This window comes from Pseudorca crassidens, chromosome 6 (genome assembly GCF_039906515.1).
Source record: "Pseudorca crassidens isolate mPseCra1 chromosome 6, mPseCra1.hap1, whole genome shotgun sequence".
NCBI classification, from domain to species: Eukaryota; Metazoa; Chordata; class Mammalia; order Artiodactyla; family Delphinidae; genus Pseudorca; species Pseudorca crassidens.
In genome coordinates, this window is record NC_090301.1 from 70,876,280 (window position 1) to 70,901,478 (window position 25,199).

At 42.5% G+C, this 25,199-nt stretch overlaps 1 protein-coding gene across 12 annotated transcripts in view; it reads left to right on the forward strand.

The window, feature by feature from the left end:
- Positions 1-25,199, forward strand: part of RBMS1 (RNA binding motif single stranded interacting protein 1) — a 212,987-nt gene that overhangs the window by 80,835 nt on the left and 106,953 nt on the right. The window contains exon 2 of one of the 12 annotated variants that reach the window (XM_067741773.1): positions 138-280. The exons of 9 other annotated variants lie outside the window; for them this stretch is intronic. Coding sequence is in view for 2 of the 3 variants with exons in the window: in XM_067741765.1 (XP_067597866.1) it covers positions 1,277-1,345 (69 nt within the window). In the remaining variant the exon portion in view is untranslated. Of the gene's footprint in view, positions 1-137; positions 281-912; positions 1,346-25,199 lie in introns of those variants that run through there. 2 more of the 12 variants (XM_067741765.1, XM_067741763.1) reach the window with 2 other exon arrangements.

Consider the following 25,199-nt stretch of genomic DNA (forward strand, 5'->3'; position numbering starts at 1 on the left):
CTTGCACAGGTTCTAGGCTAGATACACTAACGAACGCAAAGGCGATCCAGAAAAAAAGGCGGGGGGCATCTTGAGTCGCCTTAATTTCAATTGAAAAACAAAGGAAACTACCTCCTCACTTTGTCCCTGTTTTGCAGTTTCTGTGTCCCTTCAATAGAACACATTTGTGTCGCATCTCATAATTAACATATAGAAGGATCACACACTTCCAGTTTTCGGGAAGGCTTACTAAACCGATGGATTGAAATGATTTTCGCTATTTGACTTTGGCATCTTGAAGGTAAGCTTGCCAACTCTGGCATAGGAATGAAGTACGAACTTTACCGTGCGTTTTTGCGGTTAGGGGGTGGGGAGTGGAGACATTTTCTCTGCTAAAATTTTAGCGTGCGAATTGGGGGAACGGGGATTTGCAGAGGTTTGATGGAAGGCTGGTTTGTTCGTTGAAGTAGGAGTGATTGCCCGCACCTTTTCTGGGGGAGTGGACGGTCGGGGGGATAGTTTGGAAGGGTGAAAGAGAAAAAGAAGACTTGGGACCAGTTCGCTTCCTACCCAGGTGTTAGCGTGATCCCCGGCGCGGTGCCCTGAAAAGGGGCTTCGAGCCCGGGTGCAAAGCTGCCGCGGGTGCTGAAGCCAAGAGCCGAGGGGGAAAAAAGAAAAGACGAGGGGGGTGGGTACTCCAAGGAATGTGCGGCATGCGGGGAGCTAGACCCAACCATTGCACCAGAGCGGGGGGGCCGGTGGCTCCCCGGGCCGCGCGGCCCCCGCTCCGGCCCCGAGCCCGGGAGGGAGCGCCCGGGGGCCAGCCGGCCGGCTGGGCGGCGGGCGCGGCGCCGGGCGGGAGGGCGGGGAGGCGCGGGTGGGCCTGGGCGCGGCGCGAGGCGGTGCGCGGCCGCCTCCCCGCCCCCGGCCGGCGCGCTCTCGGGGCGGTGGTTGAGGCCGCGGGAGGTGGGGACGCGGCGGCGCTGCTCCTCCGCTGCCGCCGGGAGAGTCCGCGGCGCCGCCAGCTCCGCGCGCGAACTCCCGTCCATGGCACGCAGGGCGGCGGCCGCCGGAGCTGCCAGAGTCCTGCCTGCCGCCGCCGCGCCGCACTTTTAGGAGAGTCCGGAGGTCGAGGGCGGAGGAGAAGTCAGCCCGGAGCTGCAGCCCCCGCCGGCCGCCGCCGCGCGGCGAGAGGGAGTTCCCAGAGCGGCCGCGGCCCCGGCCGGCCCCCTCCCTGCGCCCTCCCCCTCGCAGCGAGGCTGCCCCGCGCCCGCGCCCGCCGCCCGCGCCCGCCGCGATGATCTTCCCCAGCAGCAGCGGCAACCCTGGGGGCAGTAGCAGCTGCAGGACGCCCTATCGCAAGCAGGTGAGGCGGCGGCGGGGATGCCGCGGGGAGGCCGGCCGCCCCGCTCTACAAAGGGTGGCAGCGCTCGGCCGGACTCCGCGGTCGTCCTCGGAGGGACCGGGCCGGGCGGTGACCTTGTTTCGCAGGAGGCGGCCCGCGGGGACGGCTCGGGCCGGTGACCTTAGCCGGGGAGATGCCCTCGCCCCCTCCGGCCGGGCCGGGCGGGACGCGGAGGAAGGGGAAGGGGCGGCGGCGCGGCGAGAGCAGGAGCGCGCCGGGGGCTTCGCCCAGCTCTGCAACAAGTTTGGGTTTTTTTCCGGAAACCTCTGTGTGTGGAAGAGTACGATAATAAGTCTTAAGATTGGGATACAACAATCTTCACTTGGAACCTCAAAGAACCTGCCCGATTCGTACGAAACCCGGAAGACGTGTGTGTGTGTGTGTGTGTGTGTGTGTGTGTGTGTGTGTGTGTGTGTGTGTGTGTGTGTGTGTGTGTGTGTTCGCGCTCGCTCCCCCTCCCATTTATATATTAAAAAAAAAGAAAAGAAAGAAAAAGAAACAGGAACTTCTACTGTCACTTTCTCAAGGTTTTCAGTTTTCAGCAGCACAGGGAAATCCTGTGACATCCTAGTTGCAGAGATACTTGGATAAGCCTGAGTCATACACATGCCTTTTCCTATTTTAATACCGTTTCATACATTTTTTAACAGATTGAACTCCAAAGGCACTTTAGTGGTTAGATCAAAATCCCCTGCCGGGAAAAGGAGTGGAGCTGGAAGCTTATAGTCATGGCCTTTTGTTTTGTTTTTCATCTTTGTTTTTAAAAGAAGGTTACTGAAGCCATGTTGTGGTAAATCTCACGGAGGCTTTCAGCAGCAGCATTAACAAGACCTAGCTTTAAATTATGTAAAAAATGTGCAGGTCTGTTTAGAAAAGGTTAAACTGATTTAGAGGTCAGTGGCAAGATGCTTGTTGAGAAAACAAAAACACGATTGCAGATATTTTTCTTCCATTATCTCTTGTCTACATCCTTAGCCACTGAGACAAATCAATTAAGTTATTATCCCAATAATGATTCAATCAAACTGTATCCTTCCATGCAGACCATGGCTCTGTTAAGATCATGACAGATGACAGTGATGCCTGGTGGCTTTCCTAAAGGCGTTCACAGGATTATTGATTATGTTTAGTCCTTTTTGTTCTCAAAGTCATTTTGGGGGGTGGGGTAGGGAGGGCACTCTTACTATAAGTATATCTGAAAATGATGCTAATTTTCTGATACGATGACTGTCAAAAAGTATTGTTTTCTGGTGTTTGGTTCTTTCACTTGTTAGCTTTCCCTTACAAAGACAGTAAACACACCTGGTCTGTATGCCCTTGCTTTCCAAGTCAATGGAACTTTTACCTGGTTTAAGAAAAGCCCCTTCCTTTAATTTTTTTTTTAAAAAAAATCTGCATTTGTGACTTGGCTGAAGTATATACTAAAATTTGTCAAGATTCAGAAGCTGGCATCTCTAAAATCTCTTCATGTGGCCTCATTTAAAATAAATGCCCTCAGATCCAGTACACTTGCATCGACTTCATAAATGAAGCCAATTTACAATAAATATTCTCCTGAATCCTACCCCCGCCCCACCTCCCTCTACCTGAAAAGATGGCTAATTATGTAAGGGCCTTGTGTATTCATTTATTTGTTGTCGGAACCCGGTGGGGTGTTAGCTCTGAAATGGGGAAAAGGCTCTGAGGGCGAGGCCTTTTGCTGTGAGGGGCTGGAGGTTTTGTGTGTGGAGGGGGACAGCCTGCTGGTCTGGAGCACGCTGATAAGATGCTCTTCTTTTCACTAGGCTCTCCTTAGATTCAGAGACTAAAAGGGCTGACTGAATCAGAAAAACAAACAGACTTTCTTTTTTCTATAGGCGAAGAAAGAAATGAATGTGTAGGCATTATACAGACACAAGACCCCGGGTACCAGTGGTATTTGAGTCAAAGGTTTCTTTTGTTAGTATTTAGCCATTCACTGGGAAAGCACACTTCCAGCAAGGGGACCTGGTTACCATGAGTGACTTTGTGATCTCATCCTGGCTTAGTCTAAATGGGAAGTCTAATTAATGCTTTTTATAAGATTTTGTGACATTAAGCTTGCACCTTTCAGTTCACGTTAGTTGGTTCATTTTGATGAAAGAATAGGTCCATTTTAGGTTTATAAGGCAGTTTGATTTTAATCTAGAAATATATGATCAGCTGTTAGAGCTGATTTCAGATAGTTTGCCTGAAGAAAACACTGAATGCGAGGAATACTTAAAAATCACCTTTGGAAAAAAAAATAAGCTGGAGTCACACTTGTATTATACATATATATTAATAGTGGCAAACCATCACTGAGCATCTTATAGCCTGTGGGTTGCTGAGAACCACCCAGCTATAGGTGGGTTAACTCATTTAGTCATCTTGACAGCCCTGTGAGGTAGGTAATGGTAATATCTCCATTTTACAGTTAAGAAAACTGAGGCATAGATTAAGTACCGTACTCAGTCTGTATGACCCAAAGTGCAGAGCCAGGCTTTGGCAGTCAAGCTCTTAAGACAGCCACACTACGGCAGCTTGCTTATTACGTGCACATCTCAATGAAAACTCATCCAGAGCTTCTCTGCATCACTGCCCGTCACCCTTCTAGTCTCAAAAGTCTGGTTTAGGGATTCCTCCCACCTATCTGGGCCATGGACAGGTGCAGGGAGGTGGTGGTGAGGAAGGAGTTGCAGGTGAAGGAGGATGCTGTGAATGACATGGACGGTGGGTTCGTGATATTTGGGATCGGCATTGATGTTAAAGGATTGCTTTACAGAGTGATTGTACGATTTCTTCTTAAAACTTTACAAATATAGGAGTCAGCCAGTTTCAGTTAAACAGAGGTGGGTGGTGCTCATTCCCCTCCTGCCCCACGTTGTGTATCGAGGACGTCAAGGAGCACTGATCTCCGGCATCATTTAGGATTTTCCTGCATCACAGGCCTATGAGCATGTTAGAAATACATCTGCTCGGCTCAGGTCAGAGTAAGATGCTTTGAGTGGGTGATAACCTAGACAAAGATTGTTGGTTCTAGTCTCAGTGGAGAAATGTGTATGGCCTATGATTGTTGACTGTGACGTGCAGATGCAGGATATTCGTTAAGCAAATCCAGTCTGTATGAGAACACCGCCACAAGCAAAATGAAAGCCCTTTAGTAGGACTTCTGTAGTTGTGAAAATATTTTTAGTATGTCTCAAAAGAAAAAGTGCTTTCCTTTAATTAGAGAAGATAAATATTTCCATTTTATTTTGAATTCTTTTATTAGCTACTTTCCCCTTCCTGTTTCCTTACTTCCATTTCGGAACTGCTTTTCTTGAAGTAGTTGATTCAGTGATGTCATATACTTGGTTTTTACAAATTGAGGTGTGTAGCAAGTACTTTTTTGCCTAGTGGTTTGCAGTGGGGTCTTTGGGGTTGGGGAGTGCATATAAGAATTTTCGTGTGTGTGTGTGTGTGTGTGTGTGTGTGTGTTTCTTTTCAAATGATCTTGCCGACCAATAGCTGTACTTGTTAAGTGTTGCTAAAACTTTTGATGAGTGAAGTACTTATCTCCCCAGTTTAAATAGATTTACATAGTTTGCTGCTTTCTTGAAGATTAACTGGGTGTAGCTGCACGTGAAGAATTCAACAGTGATTCAGTGTTTGGCCTTGTTAGAGGATGACATACAAAGCTGTTGATTAATCCTCTTCAAGCAGTTTCTGTTCACAGCAATTTATGTGTAGTAGATTGGGTTTTGTTAAAGTTTGAAGATTAAAGTGTTCAGAGAAATGTTTAAATGAACACTGTCTGAGCCAGTCCCAATTTGTTGTCGTTTTAAAAGAAGGTAAACCTACTCAAGCCACGGAAATTGGAGGTTTAGGGGAAATTAGCAGAAAATTAAATTGGTATACATAAGAAGGTCTTGTCCTGTTTTGGGATTAGGCTATTTCAGTGTGTTTGTGATTCAGTGGTGCTTGCGCGTCAAGGTAACCGTTTGAAATATGTAACCATGGCCGTTTGAAAAGTACGGAATTCGCCATCATCAGTGATCGTCCAGTTTTTCCGCTAGGCATCCCTTTTGGCATCTCACTACATTTTCCATAGTTCGCTTCAGGTTTTGAACACGTTTCTCGTTTTTGTTCTTTCCTTCCTTTTAGAGACTGCTGTCAGCTGGGCTCATCATATATTGGTAATACTTTCTGAGCCCTTTCTTGGGGTGGGCGGGGACAGGGGCAGTCAGTCTTTCCAAGTTTCTGAGAATATATTTCCAAAGCACTCTGCCAATAAATAAATATTTAAAGATGTATATGATATCCCTTCCCAACCTCAGCTATATTTAATCTTCACAACATCCATATAAAGTGGGAAAAGTTCAGGAATTTTGAGGCAGTGAATTTAAATGGCCTAGTTGGTGAAAGCTCAGGTCTCTGGAGTCAAGGGTTCTGTCAGCTACCAGAAAAAAGAGAAGGAAGCTCGGTCCAGAACAGCTGTAGCCCCACTACACTTCCCTTTACTTGGCCTCCCAAAGACATGTGGCACACAGAGCATCCCAGATTTCAGCTTTGGGAATTGTAGCTTTGTAATTTATTAGTGTTTTTTGTTTGTTTCATAAAGGCCTTTGCTCTAGGGTTCTCAGATAGCGTGCGGGACACCAACTTAAATTGGAATTTCAGATAAACAATGAATAATATTTTAGTATAAGCACGTCCCAAATATTGTGCGGTACTGTGTGTTTTTATTTGCGAAATCCAGCAATCCTATCTGTGGGGAACCCAACTCACTTTTTAAAGCGAGTTATAAAAGAAATCGTAATTATAAACCATATTATTCCCGTGTTTTCCTCCAAAAATCTTGCCTCTTAGCATATTCCTTGAGCCCTGGTAACGCCGATTTCACATCTTAACTTCTTTAACCATCACTCAACCTAATTGAAAGAGACCCCGTCTTAAGTTCTGGCTCTGTGTCTTGCATGCTTTTTCACTTAACCTCCCAAAGCCTCACTTTCTGTTAAATAAAGATAATAGTGCCCACTCCACAGGGTTGTTGTTGTTAATCCTTCTAAGGTGTTATTATTATTAATGTCCCAACAGAGCAAGCAACAGCAGGTGGTCCTGGGAGGCTCTGTGTGATCCTGGGAGACCTTGACACAGCCTCTAAGAATGGACTTTGTTTAGAAAGTGGGGGCAGCCCCCAAAAGGGTAAGGATCTGGAGCTTGAAAACGAGACTGTCAACCACATATAAAAAAAAAAAAATCCAAAAAGAAATAGAAAAGAGCATCCCACCATATTTCAGAACAGTTGTTCCTGTATTATGCTCTTGTTAGCAGAGTTTGCCTTCCCTTTGGGGAAAGAAAGCCTTTCAACCCTCTGTTCTTTATTTTATGCAAATATATGATTGGAGAAGGAAAAAAAGAGCATTAATCACTCTTGTTGATGAAAAATGCTACCTTTTAATTTGCTCGAAAATGGACGGATTTGATTATTAGTATATGCGTGATGATTTCCTGAATTCTTTCCTTTGTCTTGTTGGTTTTCACAGATGCCATCTTTGCCTTTCTCAGAAAAATAAACATTGTTTTTCTCCTTGGACATCTGTAGGTGGTTGGTGGGTGTTTGTTTTTAAACTCGCATCTGTAGAGAATGCTTTGCTTTAATACATTCTAAAAGCTTAGTAAATTTTAAAATAGGATAGACATACCATGAGGAAGGAAGTCATAAGCTTTTCCTGAAATTAGGACAAGGTGAAAAAATTAAATGGAGCAGACTAAATTCTGTATTAAAATAATGAATCAATGTAGCTATTGTTGTTTAACGCCTATTAAATGGCAGCAGCCACAACAGAATTTGGTGTTAAACATAGCAGTGCTCTAATAGATAGAAATGTACTTTGACTCCACTTTATTCATTTAAACATACGGACTTACAAAGCAGTGTAACGTAAACTGGGGAAAATTGTATTTGCATTTGTTAATTGTGCATCCAATACAGCCTCAAAAAATGCATGAATAAAAAAAGACTGGAAGGAAATATGCCAAAATATTAAAAAGTGTTTTGCTCTGTTGGTAGATGGAATCACGAATGACTTATTTTTCATGATTCTCTTTACATTTATTTTTCGGCCTTCCAGTCCCCCTTGTTCCCCACCTGAACGTGCAGTCCCTTCGGTTATCAAGAAAAAGATAAAGTGAAAAGAATATAGAAAATTGTATTATTTTTAATGTTTAAAAATTGCAGTGAAAACCCAATTCTCATGTCATTGAGAATTTCAGCATAGCATGTAGGTGTTACTTGTTTCTGTGCCTGAGCTTTGAGATACAGTCCTTTACTATTCTTTATGAATTTCTGTTTTTATTTTTACTGCCAATTCCTGTATCACATTTTTGGAAATCACCTAGTTCTGACAGATAGTTTTTGTATGTATGAACTTAGTATTTTCCCATTTTATACATACTCGACAGGACTTCTGTACTTTTTAAAAAACATTTTTAAGACACCAACTTATATGCGTCAGCAAGGAGAAAATGTAGCTATATATATGGAATTTCATATGCTAAAGTATTTTTCACGGAAGGAGTTATTTTAAATATTGAAGAATTACCGCTGTTTTCTCTGTTGTCATTTGACTTACAGGTGCATTTAAATACAGCTGTTTGGTGGACAAATTCCCCTTCATATAATTTCTGTATTGAACGTGAAAAACAAAGACTGTTCTACCACTCATGTCATAATCCTTTGGATTTATTTTATTATGAATACTCATAGCTGCCTTCGTCACACACGTCCTTTTCATTGTAGCTTTTTGAAAGGGCAGTGGGGTGAGAGGCGTGGCTTCCTTACAGGCAGCTGTCATTTATAATGGGACAGTTTCTGTAAGAAACACACAGTACAGATCATGTCTGCACTTTAGAAGCTGTTGTTACTGTGTAACCCAGGGGGGATTTTCAGTATATCAGGGAGTTTTGGGTGTGCTCTGTAGAGGCTACAAGACTTCAGAGCGAAAGGAGGAGAGAGCACTGAAGGGAGGAAGAAAGAGGTGGGGGGGTCTGAGGGAGAGAGAGAGAGAGAGAGAGAGAGAAGGAAAGCAGTATTGCTTTGTTAGCTTCTCACTTTATTAGTTGACGCGCCACTTTACAAAATCTGTTTGTTTCGTTGTTTTGATGCCCTGTAGGTTGGGTGCGATATGTAGCCTCATTGTTTTGTATTATCTGAGATTCTTAGATCCCATTTTTTTCTGCATAGTATTCCCATCACCTAGAATTTCCTTTCAGCTCTGTTCTAAAACAAGATCTCTGTCTCTCCACTTCCAGGAACTGCCTAAAAAAACATCACCCTTTTGGAAGACCATTTATGATCAACCCAACCCTATGTATTCAGATATTCTAGAAACAATGTTGTCTTCACTTTCTCTGTCTGTATTCTCAGTTTTATAAGTCAAATGCCCAACAGGCCAGCTCCAAGGGAGTGGATATGTCCTTTTGTTTAACTGAAAGTTTAACAGCGACTCAGAAACATTGAGTCAAATAATTACTGAGTGTGTAGCATAAGTTAAGTTGGGAATGTCATTCTGGAGGAAGTAAACGGGTGACACGCAGAAGGTACACTGTTGCTCGTTAAGGGAGAGGCTGGGTGGGGGGAAGCCAGTTTAGCTAGCACCTCAAACAGCTGAGAGATGGTGAGGACCCAAAAGAAGGCAGTTACATTGTGGACAGGAGGAACAACCAAATTTTATAGATATTGGAGGACATAAAGCCCCTAAAATTGTATGTAAAATGTGGCGTACACCCGCTGTTTCCTGAGGAGACGTTCGTAGCTTTCATCAGTTTGCAGTTTGCCGAAGGGATTTGTGCCCTCCAAAAGAATTTATGACTGCATGTGGAAATGGAGGAGGACAACTTAAAGATGGTGCCAGGATTTCTAACTCAGGAGGCAGGTTGCCTCATGGAAGGTGACGTTTCAGGTGGAAGGAACATTACAGCAAAGATTTGAAGATAGAAGACATGGGCTTTTCTAGGGGAAGATTGAGAAATTCAGGTGAGCTGTACCGCAGGGTAGAGGTTGGAGGACAGAGCAGGGATAGGGTCAAGCTTGCTGAAGTGGATGCAAGGAGAGCCTGAGTTTAAAGGTGTTGTAATAGTTGAAGTAAAGCTGTGAAATGGAGTAACGGCAGTGTGAATGTATTAGATGGGGTGGATTCAAGTTATTGTACAGAGTTGGCGATTGCTTGGGTGGGGAGTGGACAGTGTTCGTAAAAAAAGAGTCCTAGGTCTCTTGTCTGAAATGATTGGAAAAATAAAAAGTTTCTGCAAAAGTACTTGCTCTGGTCTCAGTGATTAGGTGGAATCCAGCCATTCTCCTATAAGGATCATCTACATTTTTTTTAGGCGTTAAATTGGGGGCAGGGGAGTGCTAAATTCTACTGGTTTTCAAAGTCCAGACACCAAGAATACAAAAGGTCCTTCTGTATCCATGTTAGTCTCATAAGGAAGAATCGTCCAGCCCTGAAAGGCTAGTAGCACCCAGTGCGAACCACATGAAGTACTCTTTTTGGATCCAGGAGATTGTTGTAAATATTTTTTTTTACTGCCACCCTGGGATTGTCTTAAAGTCAGTATAGAGGCTGTGTCACATGGGTGTGTAGATTTCCATGTTTGGCCTGGATCCTCACATTCTTTGGAGTGGAGTACTTATCCAGCAGATCTTTTTCTTGATAGTATATGTCATCGATAACATCTGTAGTATAACAAGTGCATTGGTTATATTAAATACTCCCACCTCAACAGGAGTATGAAAGATGGCAGGTTGGATGGTGAACGGGTTAGAGAATTCACCCTACCACAGTAAATTAGTTTCTGAGGAAAAGCCATAAGCTTGGTTTGACCATTTTAATTTGGCCACGTGAATCACACATTACCACCCTTCCTACCAACCAAGTGCAGGCGGGAATTTCCAGCAAGAAATACAGAACTAGAGTTTTGGGCAAGAAGCTCAGGACCTCCTGCAACTTAACAGGTGGCACTTTGGGAACAGGTTAAAGCAGTTCAGGAAGACAAGGTGTCCAGAAGAATCTGGAGAGACCTGGGGAGCATAGATTCTATAGTGGGAAGGAGGAAGAGCCTTAGGCAAAGAAGGGGAAAGAAATGGCAAAATGCTGGGAGAATCAAGAGAGTATCACAGAAGCCCAAGAAGAGCAGAGTTTCTAGCAGAGCTGGTCAGCTCTGTTAAGTGTTGCCTAGAGGTTAAGGAAGGTAAAGGCGAAGTAGAGGCCATTGGAAATGTCCGTTGGGAGGTCTTTGAAAGTCTTTGAGACAGAAGTTTCAGTAGAGTAGTCTGTGTGTGGTGGGCAGGGAAGGGAGCAGGGGTGAACGTGGTAGAAAGTACATTCCAAAGGGTTTAAGGAATGCATGAGTGAAGAGGGTGTGTCTTTAGAAAAACTGGGTGTCAAAGGAAAGAGTCCCTTCAGACAATCTTGAGGCAAGATTATCTTAGCATCTGACTGGTTGTAGGTAGAGCAAGGTGATAGAAAACAGGGACTAGTTGGAACTAGGTCTTTTTTTTTTTAAAGAAAGATTGAGGTTAGTCTTACAGGAAAGGAGAGAGTTTCCTGACAGTGATACAGGAAGGAGGAGATTGATTATGCTAGAGATGTTAGGAGGAGGAAGGAGGCCAGTGAAGCTCAACCTTTTAAAAGCCTACATTTCAGTAAAGAGGTTAGGTCGTCTGTTACGATTTAAAAAAAAAAAAGAAAAGATTCTAGGCCTAAAGAGTGTGACAGAAGATTTGGAGTAATCGCTCTTGGGAATTTGGTGAGCATTCAAATAGAGACGAGTAAAAGGATGCCTAAGCTGTAGCGAGGGCCCCTGGGAGTGCAGAGGTCTGAGTTGGCAGGGTATTTTGACCCTTCTCCCACAGGAAATGAGGGAAAGCATCTGGGTAATGAATTTATGTAGGGTTTGGCATTGGTAAAGGGATTAGGTATGAAAATCGAGAGTATCCTGATGAACGTTAAGGAGACAGGTGAATATTACTCAGCCATAAAAAGAAACGAAATTGAGTTATTTGGAGTGAGGTGGATGGACCTAGAGTCTGTCATACGGAGTGAAGTAAGTCAGAAAGAGGAAAACAAATACCGTATGCTAACACATATATGGAATCTAAAAAAAAAAAAGGTTCTGATGAACCTAGGGGCAGGACAGGAATAAAGACACAGACGTAGAGAATGGACTTGAGGACACGGGGAGGGGGAAGGGTAAGCTGGGACGAAGTGAGAGAGTAACATTGACGTATAGACGCTACCAAATGTAAATAGATAGCTAGTGGGAAGCAGCCGCATAGCACAGGGAGATCAGCTCGGTGCTTTGTGACCACCTAGAGGGGTGGGATAGGGAGGGTGGGAGGGAGACGCAGAGGGAGGGGATATGGGGATATATGTATACATATAGTTGATTCACTTTGTTATACAGAAGAAACTAACACAACATTGTAAAGCAATTTTACTCCTATAAAGATGTTAAAAAAAAGACAGGTGAAATCAAGAGAGGCACTGAACTTTGAGAACAGGGAGGGTCCTGGAGATTCTGATGAGATAAAAAGGAAAGTCCCTGGGAGTGAGGGAAGGAGAGTGATCAGAGAGGAAACTCCATGGTCAAGATCTTGAAGGTGTAGTCGTTCCAGGATCTTAACCTTTTAGAGTTATTGGGATGATTAAATGAGATGATACAGATGTGTCTGCCTGGCATGCCAGAAATGCTCAAGTGGTGATAATTATTAAGATGTGGCTCTCATATAATTTATACCTCCCTATAACCATTGTTCAAATATTCATGTAAATCAAATCATATTTCAAACAGACTTCAACCACGAACCAAAATAATATATATTTTTTAACTGCACCACAAGCCCAAATTAAGTTTTGAAATATACTATCAAACTATTTCAGAACATCTTAAGTTGCTTTTAAAGAAAAAAAGGTAGACAGGGGTGTGGATCCCAGCTTCATCATTTATTAGTTCTATTACTGTGAACACATTTCTTAAATTTCCTGCATCTTGATTTCCTCAGTGACAAAACGAGATAAAATAATTAATGTTATTGAGATGATTGGATGAAGTCATATATGACAGCACTTGACTCATCATCTGTCACAGGTGCTCTGTCTGCTTCCCTTCTTCCTTGCGGTGTCACAGAACAAGTCAGTTCACACAAGAGGATCTCGGCGGATGGGTCACAAAATGATAATAGTGGTAGAAGATTGTGATTCTGTTCATGAGCAGAAAATACTTTGTTAGGAGAAAGCTCTAGAAGGGAAACTCAGTTCTCATTGATAAATGGAAATGATTCTTCCATTGTCCTTGACTTCCTAGAGTAAAAGATCAAGGAGTTAAAGTAAGATAAAGTGCTTTATGACAGACAAACACTACAGAGACGTTGTTATGGATTCTGAAATGGGTGCCCTTAAACTATTACATGAGTATTTTGTTTTCTTCAGCGTGTGATTTTAAGTTTATGAAGTCTATTGTTCAAAGCCACTTCTCCCAAATTGTGTTCACTAAGATCCTGGGGTTCTATTAAATGTTAAAAGTGTTCCAGGAATTGAAATATTCAGTGTTCAAAGAAACTTGGGAAACAACTACGAACTATATAGTATTGTTGTCTTAGAGAGTAACAGTGGAAATCGCATTTAAAAGTCTGAGAAATCCTGCAGTACAGACATTTGTCCAACTTTGTGTATCTCATTGTTTCCTAGAATTATTTGATCATGGTACCTAGAATATTTACTAGCTATATTCTGTGGAACAGTTTGGGAAACACTTATTTAAAGGAACCTTTTGCATTTTAGAGGTGGAAGGGACCTTAGAGATCATCTAGTCCAGCCCTTGTAATTTACCCCTAAGGAAATTATAATCCAGAGACATCGAACGATTTGTTCAAAATCTCACAGCTCAAAAAGCCTAGGTCTTCTGACCCTGAATCCTCCACCATTCTACCTTCAGAGTCTTGGCTTTTCCAAGTGTGGCACACCCTTGCACCAGTGTTTTCAGAATTGCTTTCATATGAGGTGTTTTATTATTCTCTGAACAACTAAGTCCTTAGGGATGGTATGTTGCATGTTACTTTCAGACAAAATAAATTATCTGCCAACTGTCATATGTTTTGTTTTTAACTTCTCCTCTTTTAAGGTTAGTTTTCCCACCTATTTTATTGTTTCTTAGAGCATTTATGAAATCTAGATTACTGACTTGGACAGTCAATCTAGTTTAAAATATCAGTGATCTAGAAAACCCACAGGTTCTAATTATTAATGGACATTCTTTTGCCCTCTAAATTTGTTTTGTCTTTTTCACCTAATTGGCTGTGGGTAGACAAATTTACATATGTTTAGCCCCTTCCTGCCTGACTTACTACAGCATGCAAAATTTGCTCTGTGGTTTCTAGAGTAAGTTCCTGTATAGAAGAAACCACAGTTTAGACTTTACATCCCTGCTGTGTGCTAAAGGCCCCTCTAGGACACACTGAAATGTGCTCTTAAAAAATCTGAATGACCAGTTCCTTGCCCTTTGTTACCATTAAGATATTTCAGGTACTAATAGTTCACTTGGATACTTTCTCTTTTTATGTATCTTAAGGTTAGTCTCAAGAAAAGTGGGTGGGTCCCTGTCAGAGACTCTCACTGATTCCTTCTGGTGTCTACAACGTGAAAATTTATTCTGAATGAATCCTGTGATGTGATAACTAGTGCTCTGGATGAAGTGATATGAAATAATGTCTGTTATGTCATGTGTATCACAAAAGAAGCATAGAATATTAGTGCTGAAAGAACCTTAAGAGATACACTTTTGTAAGTACTCATTTTAGAGTTGAGGATGTTTCAACATCACACAGCTTATTTGTAACAAAGCCAGGACTAGAACACATGTATCCAGGCCATAGTGGAGTTTGAACCTTTTCAAACAAATCCAGCTTGGATTATTATTCATTCAATCAATATTTTAGAGACCAGTATGGGCCAAGCACTGTGTTAGGCCCTGAAGGGAATAAGACATTGATGATTTTATTTCTCAGTGTTGTAGTGAAATAGGGGCTGTGGAGCAGGTGTATAAATAACTATACAAGGTAGACATGAATCAGTGGCTTAAGAGGTGTAGCTATTTAAGAAGTGCATGGTGTAAGAACATGTCTAACCTATAGCTATCATGCTCCGATTGACCTTAATTTAGATGATTTGACTTTTAGGTGCATTTGATTTGATTCCAGATAGAAACAACGTTCTCAATTGGCTGATCCATTTTGTCATTGTGTTGATTGTCACATTTGAGTTACCCTACCCTTTAATTGACTGTATTAAGCTGCTTATTAGGGCATAAAGCAGAGAAGAAACGGAAGTATGTCTTCCACATTCTTGGCATTAATTCATTGCCAAATTTAGTTTAGTTCTCTAAGAGGGGTGTGGAAGAGCTAGAGAGCACAAAGAGAAATTCAGGCAAAAATGGTACTATTTCAGTTTCTAAGAGGCTCTTCTTTTCATTGTTCACAAGTCAAAGGTATGAAGTAGGGTTGGAAAACATCACTTGTGGAGCTGGGATTGTTGACAATCAAGGGAAACAACAGATCAAGGTTTACCTAAAAATTGCTCGTACATTTCACAGACCACCTACGACTGGGGTCAGCATACGGTTGTCTGTGAAGGGCCCCATAGTAAATATTTTAGGCTTTGCAGGCCATAAGGGCTCTGTCACAATTACTTAGCACTACCTGTGGCTTCAAAGCGGCCATAGATAATGCATTGGGATAGGCTGTGTTCCAGTAAACTTTGTTTACAAAAGCAAGTGGCAAATGGGATTTGGCCTCTGGACAGTAGTTTGCTGTCCAGACCACCCCTGATTTATGGAATCCTTTATTCGTTGTCTCTTCTACCAAAAGGTGCACAGAACCAACTGAAAGAAAGTGATACTCAAACCAGATAGTAATGATACTTATTAGCACCATCAAAATAGAGTAGACAGAGAGTAAAACCAAGTGAGTGTAGGTTTGATTCTTAGCTTTGATCAGAAGGTTTTGGATTAAAGGCTCAATCTTTTTTTTTTTTTAAATAAATTTATTTATTTTTGGCTGAGTTGGGTCTTTGTTGTTGGGCGCGGGCTTTCTCTAGTTGCGTCAACCGGGGGCTACTCTTCGTTGTGGTACACGGGCTTCTCATTGCAGTGGCTTCTCTTGTTGCAGAGCACGGGCTCTAGGCACGCGGGCTCAGTAGTTGTGGCACGCGAGCTTCAGTAGTTGTGGCTCACGGGCTCTAGAGTGCAGGCTCCGTAGTTGTGGCACATGGGCTTAGTTGCTCCTCGGCATGTGGGATCTTCCCGGACCGGGGCTCGAACCCGTGTCCCGTGCATTGGCCACTGCACCACCAGAGAAGTCCTAAAGGCTCAATCTTGACCAGATATTTTGTTTGGTTGTATTCGGGGAGGCTTCCTTCATGTATCTATGTAATCAATACTACCTTGGTCTTTTTTTTTTTTTTTTTTTTGTATTTTGAATCCCTAAATCTTGGTCGTAATTCTGAAATGGTGAGACAAGAGAGCCGTGATAAAATAGAAATAGCATCCTAGGAGTAAAATGTTCATTTTTTTTTCTTTAAAAATATGTTTGGTGTAGTTTGCTAGGGCTGCCATAACAAAGTTCCATAAGCTGAGTTCTTAAACAGTAGAAATTCATTTTCTCACAGTTCTGGAAGATAGAAGTTGAAGACCAAGGTGTTGGCAGGGCCGTACTCCCTCTGAAGGTGTTAGGGAAGAACCTATTCAGGCCTCTCTCCTAACTCCCGTCTTCACATGACATTCTCCCTGTGTGGATGTCTGTCTCTGTGTCCAGATTTTGCCTTGTAATAAGGACACCAGCCATGTTAAGAGTCCACCCTAATGAACTCATCTTAACTCCATTACCTTTGTAAAGACTCTATCTCGAAATAAGGTCACGTTCTAAGATACTGGGGGTTAGGACTTCAGTGTATGTGGGGTTTTTTGGGGGGCGGGTGGGGGAGGACAAAATGCAACCCACAACAACCTGGTACCAGACATTCCTTCATCTTGAGTGAAGCTCATCAGTTGGGTACCCTGGTGGACCCCAAATAAAGCTAAAATGCTTCGTGACTCACTCGTGGTCACTTTGGCTTTCATAACCCAGGTGTTACACTGGTGGCCCTCTTGTGCATAGCATATAAGGAAATGTTTTATTTTGTTGTTGTTTTTCACCTGTAAGATAAAAGATACTTCTTTACAGAAATAGCTTAAACATGTAAATAGCTACGGATGCGTCCATTTCCAACCATAAACGTCAAGGACCTTGAGGAACTAACTGCTCTGTCCCTGATCTGCTTTGCTCAAGTCCATACCTGCCATTCCAGTCAAAAGTACTTTCCTTGCTTCTTGAAGTCTGTTTTTCCTTCCTCTCCTCCAGTCTTTTGTTAGGCTATCACAGATGGCCACGGAACTCCACACTGTCATCAGCAAGCTCACTTTCCTTTCTTCTGGAAGTTGAAGTTCAAGGTCTCCCTCTTCCAGGAAGATAATCTCTGTCATCTCCCTTTTCTGCAGCTTTTCTGCAGTTCCTGCTATTACATTAGAGCAGAATTTTGATGTGATGGTTTTCCATTGACCGCATCTCAGCTGGGATGTGTATGTGGTGGTGTGGAGAAGCAGTAATGCCCTTTATACTCAGAAAGGGATGAATCGCACCATTACCCATTAAGGCATCAGGTTACCTCTAGGGACTTGGAATGGAAGTGAGTTCCTGAAGTTATTAGGTAAGTCCTTCGGAACAGGAAGATTCTTGCCATTTTTAAGTTTGTTTTGAAAGCTATCATAGAGCTGTAGTTCTGTAAGAATGTGAAGCCGTATCAAAGCTTCTTGAGTCTTATACAAAAAATTTAAAGCTATTCATACATTCCATTAGAGGTGCCTCACTTTTGTTATTCTTTCACTTTTTCTTTCTTTCTCCGCCTCCCCTCTTTTTTTGACAGATACTAAGGGCACATCTTGATAGCACCAATTTTAAAAAAAAAACAACTAAATTAGTTATTTCTCTTTACCAAAGTATTCTTCATTATATATAATTGTTGCTTATTTGCGGAATTGTTCTAACTTTTTGTTTGGATGTGTTCCTCATTACCAGCTAGGTTGTTTTAAGATCTTTGAGCACTTGGAAACTATTTCTTTGCAGTATAATGTTTATGGTGCATAGTGTTTTATATACATATTTGGGGCACAGTATTTGCTGCTTTCATTTTCAGGTTTTCTTTAAAAATCCTATTTCCTTACTGCATTCAGGACATGGACTTGCTCATGCAGAATTTTTCAGAACTACCTCAGCGTGTGAAGTTAGGCATACTTATCAGTTATTATTTCGGCAAGAATGTATCAGTGACTGGCAGTGCTGTGTGTCGGGGAAGGTCCATTTCTGCCCAGAATGAGGTCATTGGGTTTATAAAAGCAGCCACTTTCTGAAGTTTGTTTGTTTTCTGCAAATAGTCACATAAACCAAAGTAAGGATTGAGACAATTTGTAAAATGAACACGTGTGGAATTGACTCCCTGACTCCGAATGGGAACAGAAAGATGTTGTCTCGTAACTGTCTAGGAGATGCACTGTGGAAGGCCTCGTCCCAGGGGTATCCTCTAAGCCGATGAGTTGACATTTCTTTGTACCCAGTGAAGTGTATGTAGAGCTGGGCATTGAACTCTCTATATGACTGTTAGTGAGAAGCCACGAAAACCTCTCACATCTGAGGGAGGGTTAGTAAGAAGTGTCAGATCAGGGAAGCAGAAATTGCTTGGATCAGCTGATGGAAAAGAGGATCTAGAGGGTGTGACTAGAGAGTGTGCAGTTTTAGAACCGGAGACGCCTTTTCCTGCCGGCAAGTCCAAGGATCCAGTGTCATTTGGAAGAGCTGAAAGATAAACCCTGTGGGGAGCAAGGGGACAAGATGGCGGCTGCTGTGCGAGTAGGATGGTCACAGCCAGGGTGCTGGGGCGTAAGTGGGTAGGGGCCTCAGTGCCCTGAAGACTCAGATTAGCTGTAGAGGCCATAGCGTAAACCTTCCAGAGTAGGAGGGACACCAAGGTCTCTGAGTCTCAGAGATGTGCTCTCTTTGTTCTCCTGTTTATGTTGGCATTTCCTGAAGTGTGGTCCCTGGACCAACGGCATCAGAATCTCCTGGGGTGCTTATTAAAAAGGTAAATTATTGGGTCCCGCTACCTCACTTTCTCAAACACTACAGGGGCATTTTAAGGTCTCTGGGTGACTTAGAAGCTCACTGAAATCTGAGGACCACTGGGTGAAATATTCCTCAGAAAAGCTCTGCCTGTGGGCATCTTCAGTGACGAAGAATGAGCTAGCTTATGAAGCAGTGATCCTTTAAGTCCAGGGGTGATGTAGGCATCATGTAAATGGTAAATGTAAATGGTGCCATGTAAATGTAAATGGTGCCAAGTAAGAGAATGACAGATGTATGAGTAACTGAGTCAAAACTGGGTCCAAAGAAAAATTGGGATATATCTCCCAAGGCTGACATCAGAAAAGCTAACAGCACATGTCCCTTGCAACCTGGGTTGGCCAGAGCACTGGACCAGCTGTGCTGATGCATTTGAGCCATTCTGCGTTCCTATAGAAAACTGGAAACGGTTTCAGAGGTCAGTCTGTAGAAGTGCTGAGCCAGCTAAGATGCCAGGGCCAGCCATGAACCTCAGGGACCAGATGAAAATCTTCAAAATCTAGTACACAGAAAGCTGTTTCTTTTTTTCCCCTGGTAAAATTTTTGCCAGGCATGTTTTTTAAGCAACTGCCTAGGGTGTATATGTGTGTTGGGGGGGTGGGAGGAGGTGCATATGCTGCTAGTTCTGTGTACTTGTTGGGGGAGAGGACATGGCAGGGAGGAGAGATCCCTGAGCATCTCATAGTCTACCTAACTGTATGTGTATGATGAGAGTGGGTTTCCATTTTATTTGCTTTGTTGACCTTTTTCTCAGCATCTCTCCCCTACGCACTGAGTGGGCAAGACTGCCATTGGCAGCAGGGATGAGAAAGGTTCCAGGTCTCACACCATTGCTGAGACACTCCCCTCCTCCACAGCTAGACAGCTGTCTAATCAGAAGCAAGCAAAGGACCAGCCCATCAGACAGTGGCACCTGGGTCCTTGCACTTCCACGTGCATCTTTTCTGCTTGCTTAGCCACAGCCCACAAACCTTGGCAGTTGCTGTTAATGTTAGGAAACGACATTTGGTCATTAAAAGCTCTTGCTAATAAAATTTAGAGATCTACCCGATTTTTATTCAGCCCTCTTAAGGGAATAGGGCAAAAAGAACCATTAAGAGAAAAAGAGTAGTTAGTGTAATCTCACTTGCCTCCGTGTTTTCCCCATCATTGCCACCTCCCCAGCCCCATTTCCTAAAGCCACGATTGGCAGTCTTTTGATATTTGTAACTTCGATATTGACAATCATATATAGCTCTGTCTCTAGCTAAGAGGGAAAAAGCAGCCCGGAAAGTCAAGAGGTGGGGGTAGTCTTAGGATTTGAAAAACCAGACAGTAAATATCCTGAGATAAAACTTGTTGAAAGCAGCAACTTGTACACCACGTAGAAAACATGCTTCTCAATTCTTCGGGTGACGTCCAGCTGGGAGGAATGGTGCACTACAGAGAATATCAATTAGCAGAAGGATACCAGTACACTGGAAGATAGGCACCAGTTAACAGAGGGTTAATGGGAATAATCATAAAATTGTGCCGTTCAGTTAAAAAAAAAATTCTGAGGGAAGTCGAATACGTCCAACTAGGTATGTGAAAAGAGCTGTGTGGTTGGTTTGACCCCAAATGAATTAGCCAGCTGATTAAGCTGCTTAGACTGTTGGTGTCGTTTTACCTACAATTAATAAAATTTGAGTATTTAGATTAAGAAATGAAGTCATCCTACTGCATGAGTATTAAAAGTTCTCATCCAAAAGTTCATCTGTAAGTTGAAATTTTAAAAATCAGAACACTTTTTTTTTTTTTCTCATAGAAACATTGTATTTGGTGAACTGGTTCCTAGGTTTGCCAGTTGAAATGTTATTAATAATAGCTGGATTCCTTGGTTAGCCCCAAAGCCCATGGTCTTCTAATGGAATTTTAGAAATGACGTTGCCACCTTCAGTTCTGAGTCTCTGTTGAACAAAGGGTTATCGTATGGTACATTCAGTAGAGGAAGAGAATGCCTTTCTCACTTCTAATAATCATAGTGAAAAACGTAAATTGAGTGGCCTTTTGCACTCTGCCTCCTCTCTCTCTGAAGGTTGAAGATAGCAAAAGTTAGGCACCTCTAATGGAACATATGCACATCTTTAAGTTCCCTTGTGATGCTCATCTCAACCGTTTTAGGTGATGACTGTTTTACCACATCAGATTCAAGAAGTTTGGGAATTTTAAAAGAGGGGCCCTAACCCAGATGCACCTCTAGTTGGAATTTTAAGTGTAAAACTCACCCAAATGAAAAGGCCCAGGGAATAGGAAAATTTTGGTTAGCCAGCCTTTCCAGGGAGCCTTTCCTGGGGAATCAGCTCCTCCAGTTTCCCTTGCCTTTCACAGCGTCTTCCACTTTTGAACCCACAGGGTCATTTTCATTTTCAGTTTTCTCCATTTTCTTCTTTACTGTGGCTTTGCAAAGGAGCCTCAGAGTAGGAGGAAGGGGGATTGAGAAGCTACTTACCTGTATAAGTCAGTTTCAAGCTTAGGACTGGTGGTGTGTGTACTGAGCAGAGCCCTCTTGGCCATCTGGGTACCAAGTTGCGAGAGGAACACTGAGAAGGAGGGACTCAAGTGTAGCTGGCAGTCATTAAGCGCTTCTTCCAAGCTTGGCATTTCACTAGGGGCCCAGCAGTGATTAGCTTGTGCTGCCTTCACAACTACTCTGTGAGCTGGCATAGACAGTGTCATCCTTACTTTACAGATGAAGAGATGAGATTCAGAGATAATTTGCCTTAGGTCAAGTTCAGTGGTAGATCTGAACTTGAGGCAGTCTGATTTCAGAATCCGTCCTTTCAACCGTAATTGCTTTACTACCTCCTTAGGAGTTGTCTAGGTCAAAGAAGTTGTTCGGTTATTGTTGCTTGTCGGGAGGTTTAAAGGAATACCTTTGGGGGGGGGTGATAGTTATCATTAAAGATTTAAATTTGGATAAAAGAAGGGGAGACTAGACTTGTATGCTGTGGCAACTAGAAGTGGTTTAGAAATAAACTGGGGCATCTGCTGTCTTGTAATGGCCCCCCACCTTCACCCCCCATCTCTATGCCATAGAGAGAAATCTTCCTTTGGATATGAGGTTGGACAAGATGACACATAAGTTTCTTTCTGGATATAATTATGGTTAATGAATTAATCTGTGTTATAGTGGGTACAGATGTAAAGTAATTCTCTGTACATGTTCTGATTACATAAGTAAGTTTAGGAGAAGTAAGGTTAGGAGGGTCAAAATGGGCCTTCAGAGAAAGTCACTGTAGTGGGTTGAATAGCGTGTCCCCAAATTCGTGTCTAACGAGAACTTCAGAATGTGACTTAATTTGGAAATAAGATCTTTGCAGATGTAATTAGTTAAGGGTCTTGAGATACAATCAGAGCAGAATTAGAGTGGGCCCTAAGTCCAGTGACCGGTGTCCTTCTAAGAAGAGGAGAGACACAGAGAGCTGACCACGTGAAGGCAGAGGCAGATTGAAATTACGCTACCTCGAGGCAAGAACTGCAGGAGCTGCCAGAAATTGGGAGAGCAGGAAGCAGCCTCCCTTAGAGCCGTCGGGGGAGCATTGCCCTGCTGACACCTGGATTGCCGACTTCTGGCCTCCCGGACTGTGAGGCAATAAACATCTGCTGTTGTAAGCCACTAGGTTTGTGGCGATTCGTTACAGCAGACTTAGGAAACGAATCCAGCCATTTCCCACTGTCTCCCCATTTATATGTTAACTTCGGTATAGCTTAATATACAAATGTACCATTATAGTTCCTATACAAATCTAAGTTTTAAATTTCCTGACAGAAACTAATGACATTTGAATTGTATTAGGATGGTGATACTTATATTTAATGAACTTTTTTTAAAGCGATGCAGTTCATTTCAAGGAGTAGCATTTTCTCTGTCTGTTTCTTCTAAAGCCATGCTGCATGCAGTTGAGGGGGCGGTGGGTGTGATTTGTGGTTCATCCGAGAGAATTTTATCAAAATACTCAGATGGCTCCATTAAGAAGTTAGTCCTCTAAATAACTCTCTGTCGTACACTTCTCTAAGGTTAAAAATCAGTTCAAAGGATTGGAGTGAAGGTGTCATTTTTCAATTGAGAGTCTACTGAAGCAACTCCTGGCAAGAATGAATAACAACTGCCTGACCAGATGTGGCCACTACCAAAGGCAGGAGGATCCCAGAGTGATTATACCTTCTTGAAGGTTTATAGTAATTCTGATTAATCTGTTTTGAAAAGAGAGAGACCCACATATCTCGGGTATCCAAAGGCAATACGATTAAAGTTATTAGGACCCATCTTTTTCTCTGAATTATAATTCTCACTATCAATCATAATTTGTCCAACATCCCTGGTGTTTTTGAAGTCTTAAACTAGGAATTTTAAAAGTCCACCTGTCATAGAGTTGGGAGATTGTTCCAGAGATGCTACAAGTCTGGAGAGGAAATATAATAGATTTCAGTGAAAATAGAGATCTTGTTTCAGCTACGAAAAGGGTATGATTGATGCATTTTGCCCCAGATATCAAACTCCTCTCTAAGACAGACCCTGCCATCATCCAGCCCTGGCCAACTCCTCTCACCTCTTTATACCCCAGAGCTGTTCAACATACAGCAGTTAAAGCCCTGCAGCAGTTGCATGGTTTCCAACATATGTCAGTCCATGTTTTTTCCCTCACCACGTACATAAAGTGCTTGGTCCAAGCTCTGTGCTGTACAGGGTGGGATAGTCAGGCAGGATGTGGTTACATGTCCTCAAGGGGCTTACAGGCCAGGGAAGCAGATTTATGCTTTAATTCAAATGTAGAAATAACCATGTTAGTAGGTGTTAAACTTTTGTTTAGATTAAAATACCACGTACTGAGAAGATCTAAAGGAAAGCATGTTGCCTGAGTGTTTTCTAGCGATATTCCTACACAGTCATGCTGTACTGTTGGGATCGGGGTAAAAGGGAACTTACCACTAAGTTCCACTGTTTTGCAACCAGTTTCTTGAGCCAAAAACCTTTTGGTTATGTTTTATTGATGGGTATTAGGAAGATTTTTAGTAACCATGACATAGGCAGAATATTCATGGTAAAGGTCATTTTTCTAAAAAAAGAGTCTTCAGGTAGAGCAACTGTGTATCAAATAAGACCCCCAATTCAGTGAAACTCAATGGCACACCCCTCCCTTAACGCCTACTTTCTCTTCCGCTTAGCTCCTAAAGAGGTTGTCAGGCAGACCGTATTTCACATCCAGACGGCCACCTCTTCAGTGATGTTGGGAAAATCTCTTAACTTCTGTTCTCTCAGCTGTAAAATGGTGAAAATCTACCTCCCTTATTGTGATTAAATGAAAGAATACATATAAAGCACCTAGCTTGGTACCAAAAGACACAATAAATGCTCAACAATGTTAGCGATCAGTACGGTGAATAACACTCAGTTCTCTAGAAAAAAATGTTTGCAGTAAGCTGTCATGGTTTAAAATGGTGTTCTCCCTCTAGCTGTTGCTTATTTCGCTCTTTTGAAAGATTGTCTAGGTACCTTTGATAGTAAAACGATCACAGATTACAGCCCCAACTAAAACAGGTAAACAAATGGCTAAGCCTGCTCCCCTCAATTAAAAGTATTATTCTTGACATCTTGTCTCTTTCTAGAAAGATAACTGCTAGCGAGCATTTGCACATCAGCTATTATCGCAAGCTATGTTTGGATTTTACAGTAAGAAAGAACGAAGATGAAGTTAGAGTCTCCGATGTAGGCGATGCAGGCAAAGTTTCCATGTGTATTTCTGGGGACAGCGGAGTGAGATAACCTGTCTAAGATTTTAATGGATAAATTCTGGCTTCAGTATTTATAATTTACATACTACCTTTTGAAAAATGTATTCAGGCAGGATTAAATTGTTTTTTAGATCTGCATCTCTTCCTAATTTGCTTGGTACTGGAAGTTCTCCTAAAAGTAGGATGATGGTGTAATTTGAATAATTCTTATGTAACTGGGAGCAGCTACTGGGTTGCAGAGACAAGCAGAGCAGGGGCTGACTGGCACCCTCCGTGCCTCGAGGTGAGGACCTCCTTCTCCAGCTTCCCTGGCTGGAGTGTAGAAAAGGCAGTTTGCCCATTCATTCCTAATTTTTCCCCCCATACTAGAAGTTACAGTGCCTGGTTCTGGTCTTTAAAAAAAAAAATCTACCATTCTTCTTAGTTCATTCTTTTGTTCTATGTCCCGATTTTTAAATTGGGCAGAGAGTACTGTTTTGAGATTAAATCTAGTCCAAAATGTAAAGGAAATATCCAAAGACTTGAATTTTAGGATTTTTTTTTTGACTTTTAGGATTTTTGATGTCTGTATGGAGAAATAGAAATTTTAAAACTGTTTTTGTCCGCCTCCTGCATTTTTTCTGTTTCAGCAAAATAGTTTGGTAACGCACAGGTTCCCTGAAGCATCCTTGCTGCTACTTCACATTCACACAATCCGGAGAGCGTAGGAGATCCTAGGTGGCTTGCAGGCCACACCTGGACCATTCCCGTCTGCTCTGTCAGGACAGGGGTTCACAGCAGTGTTTTTCCCTTTCCTGTGCCGGCAGTGCTCATTGG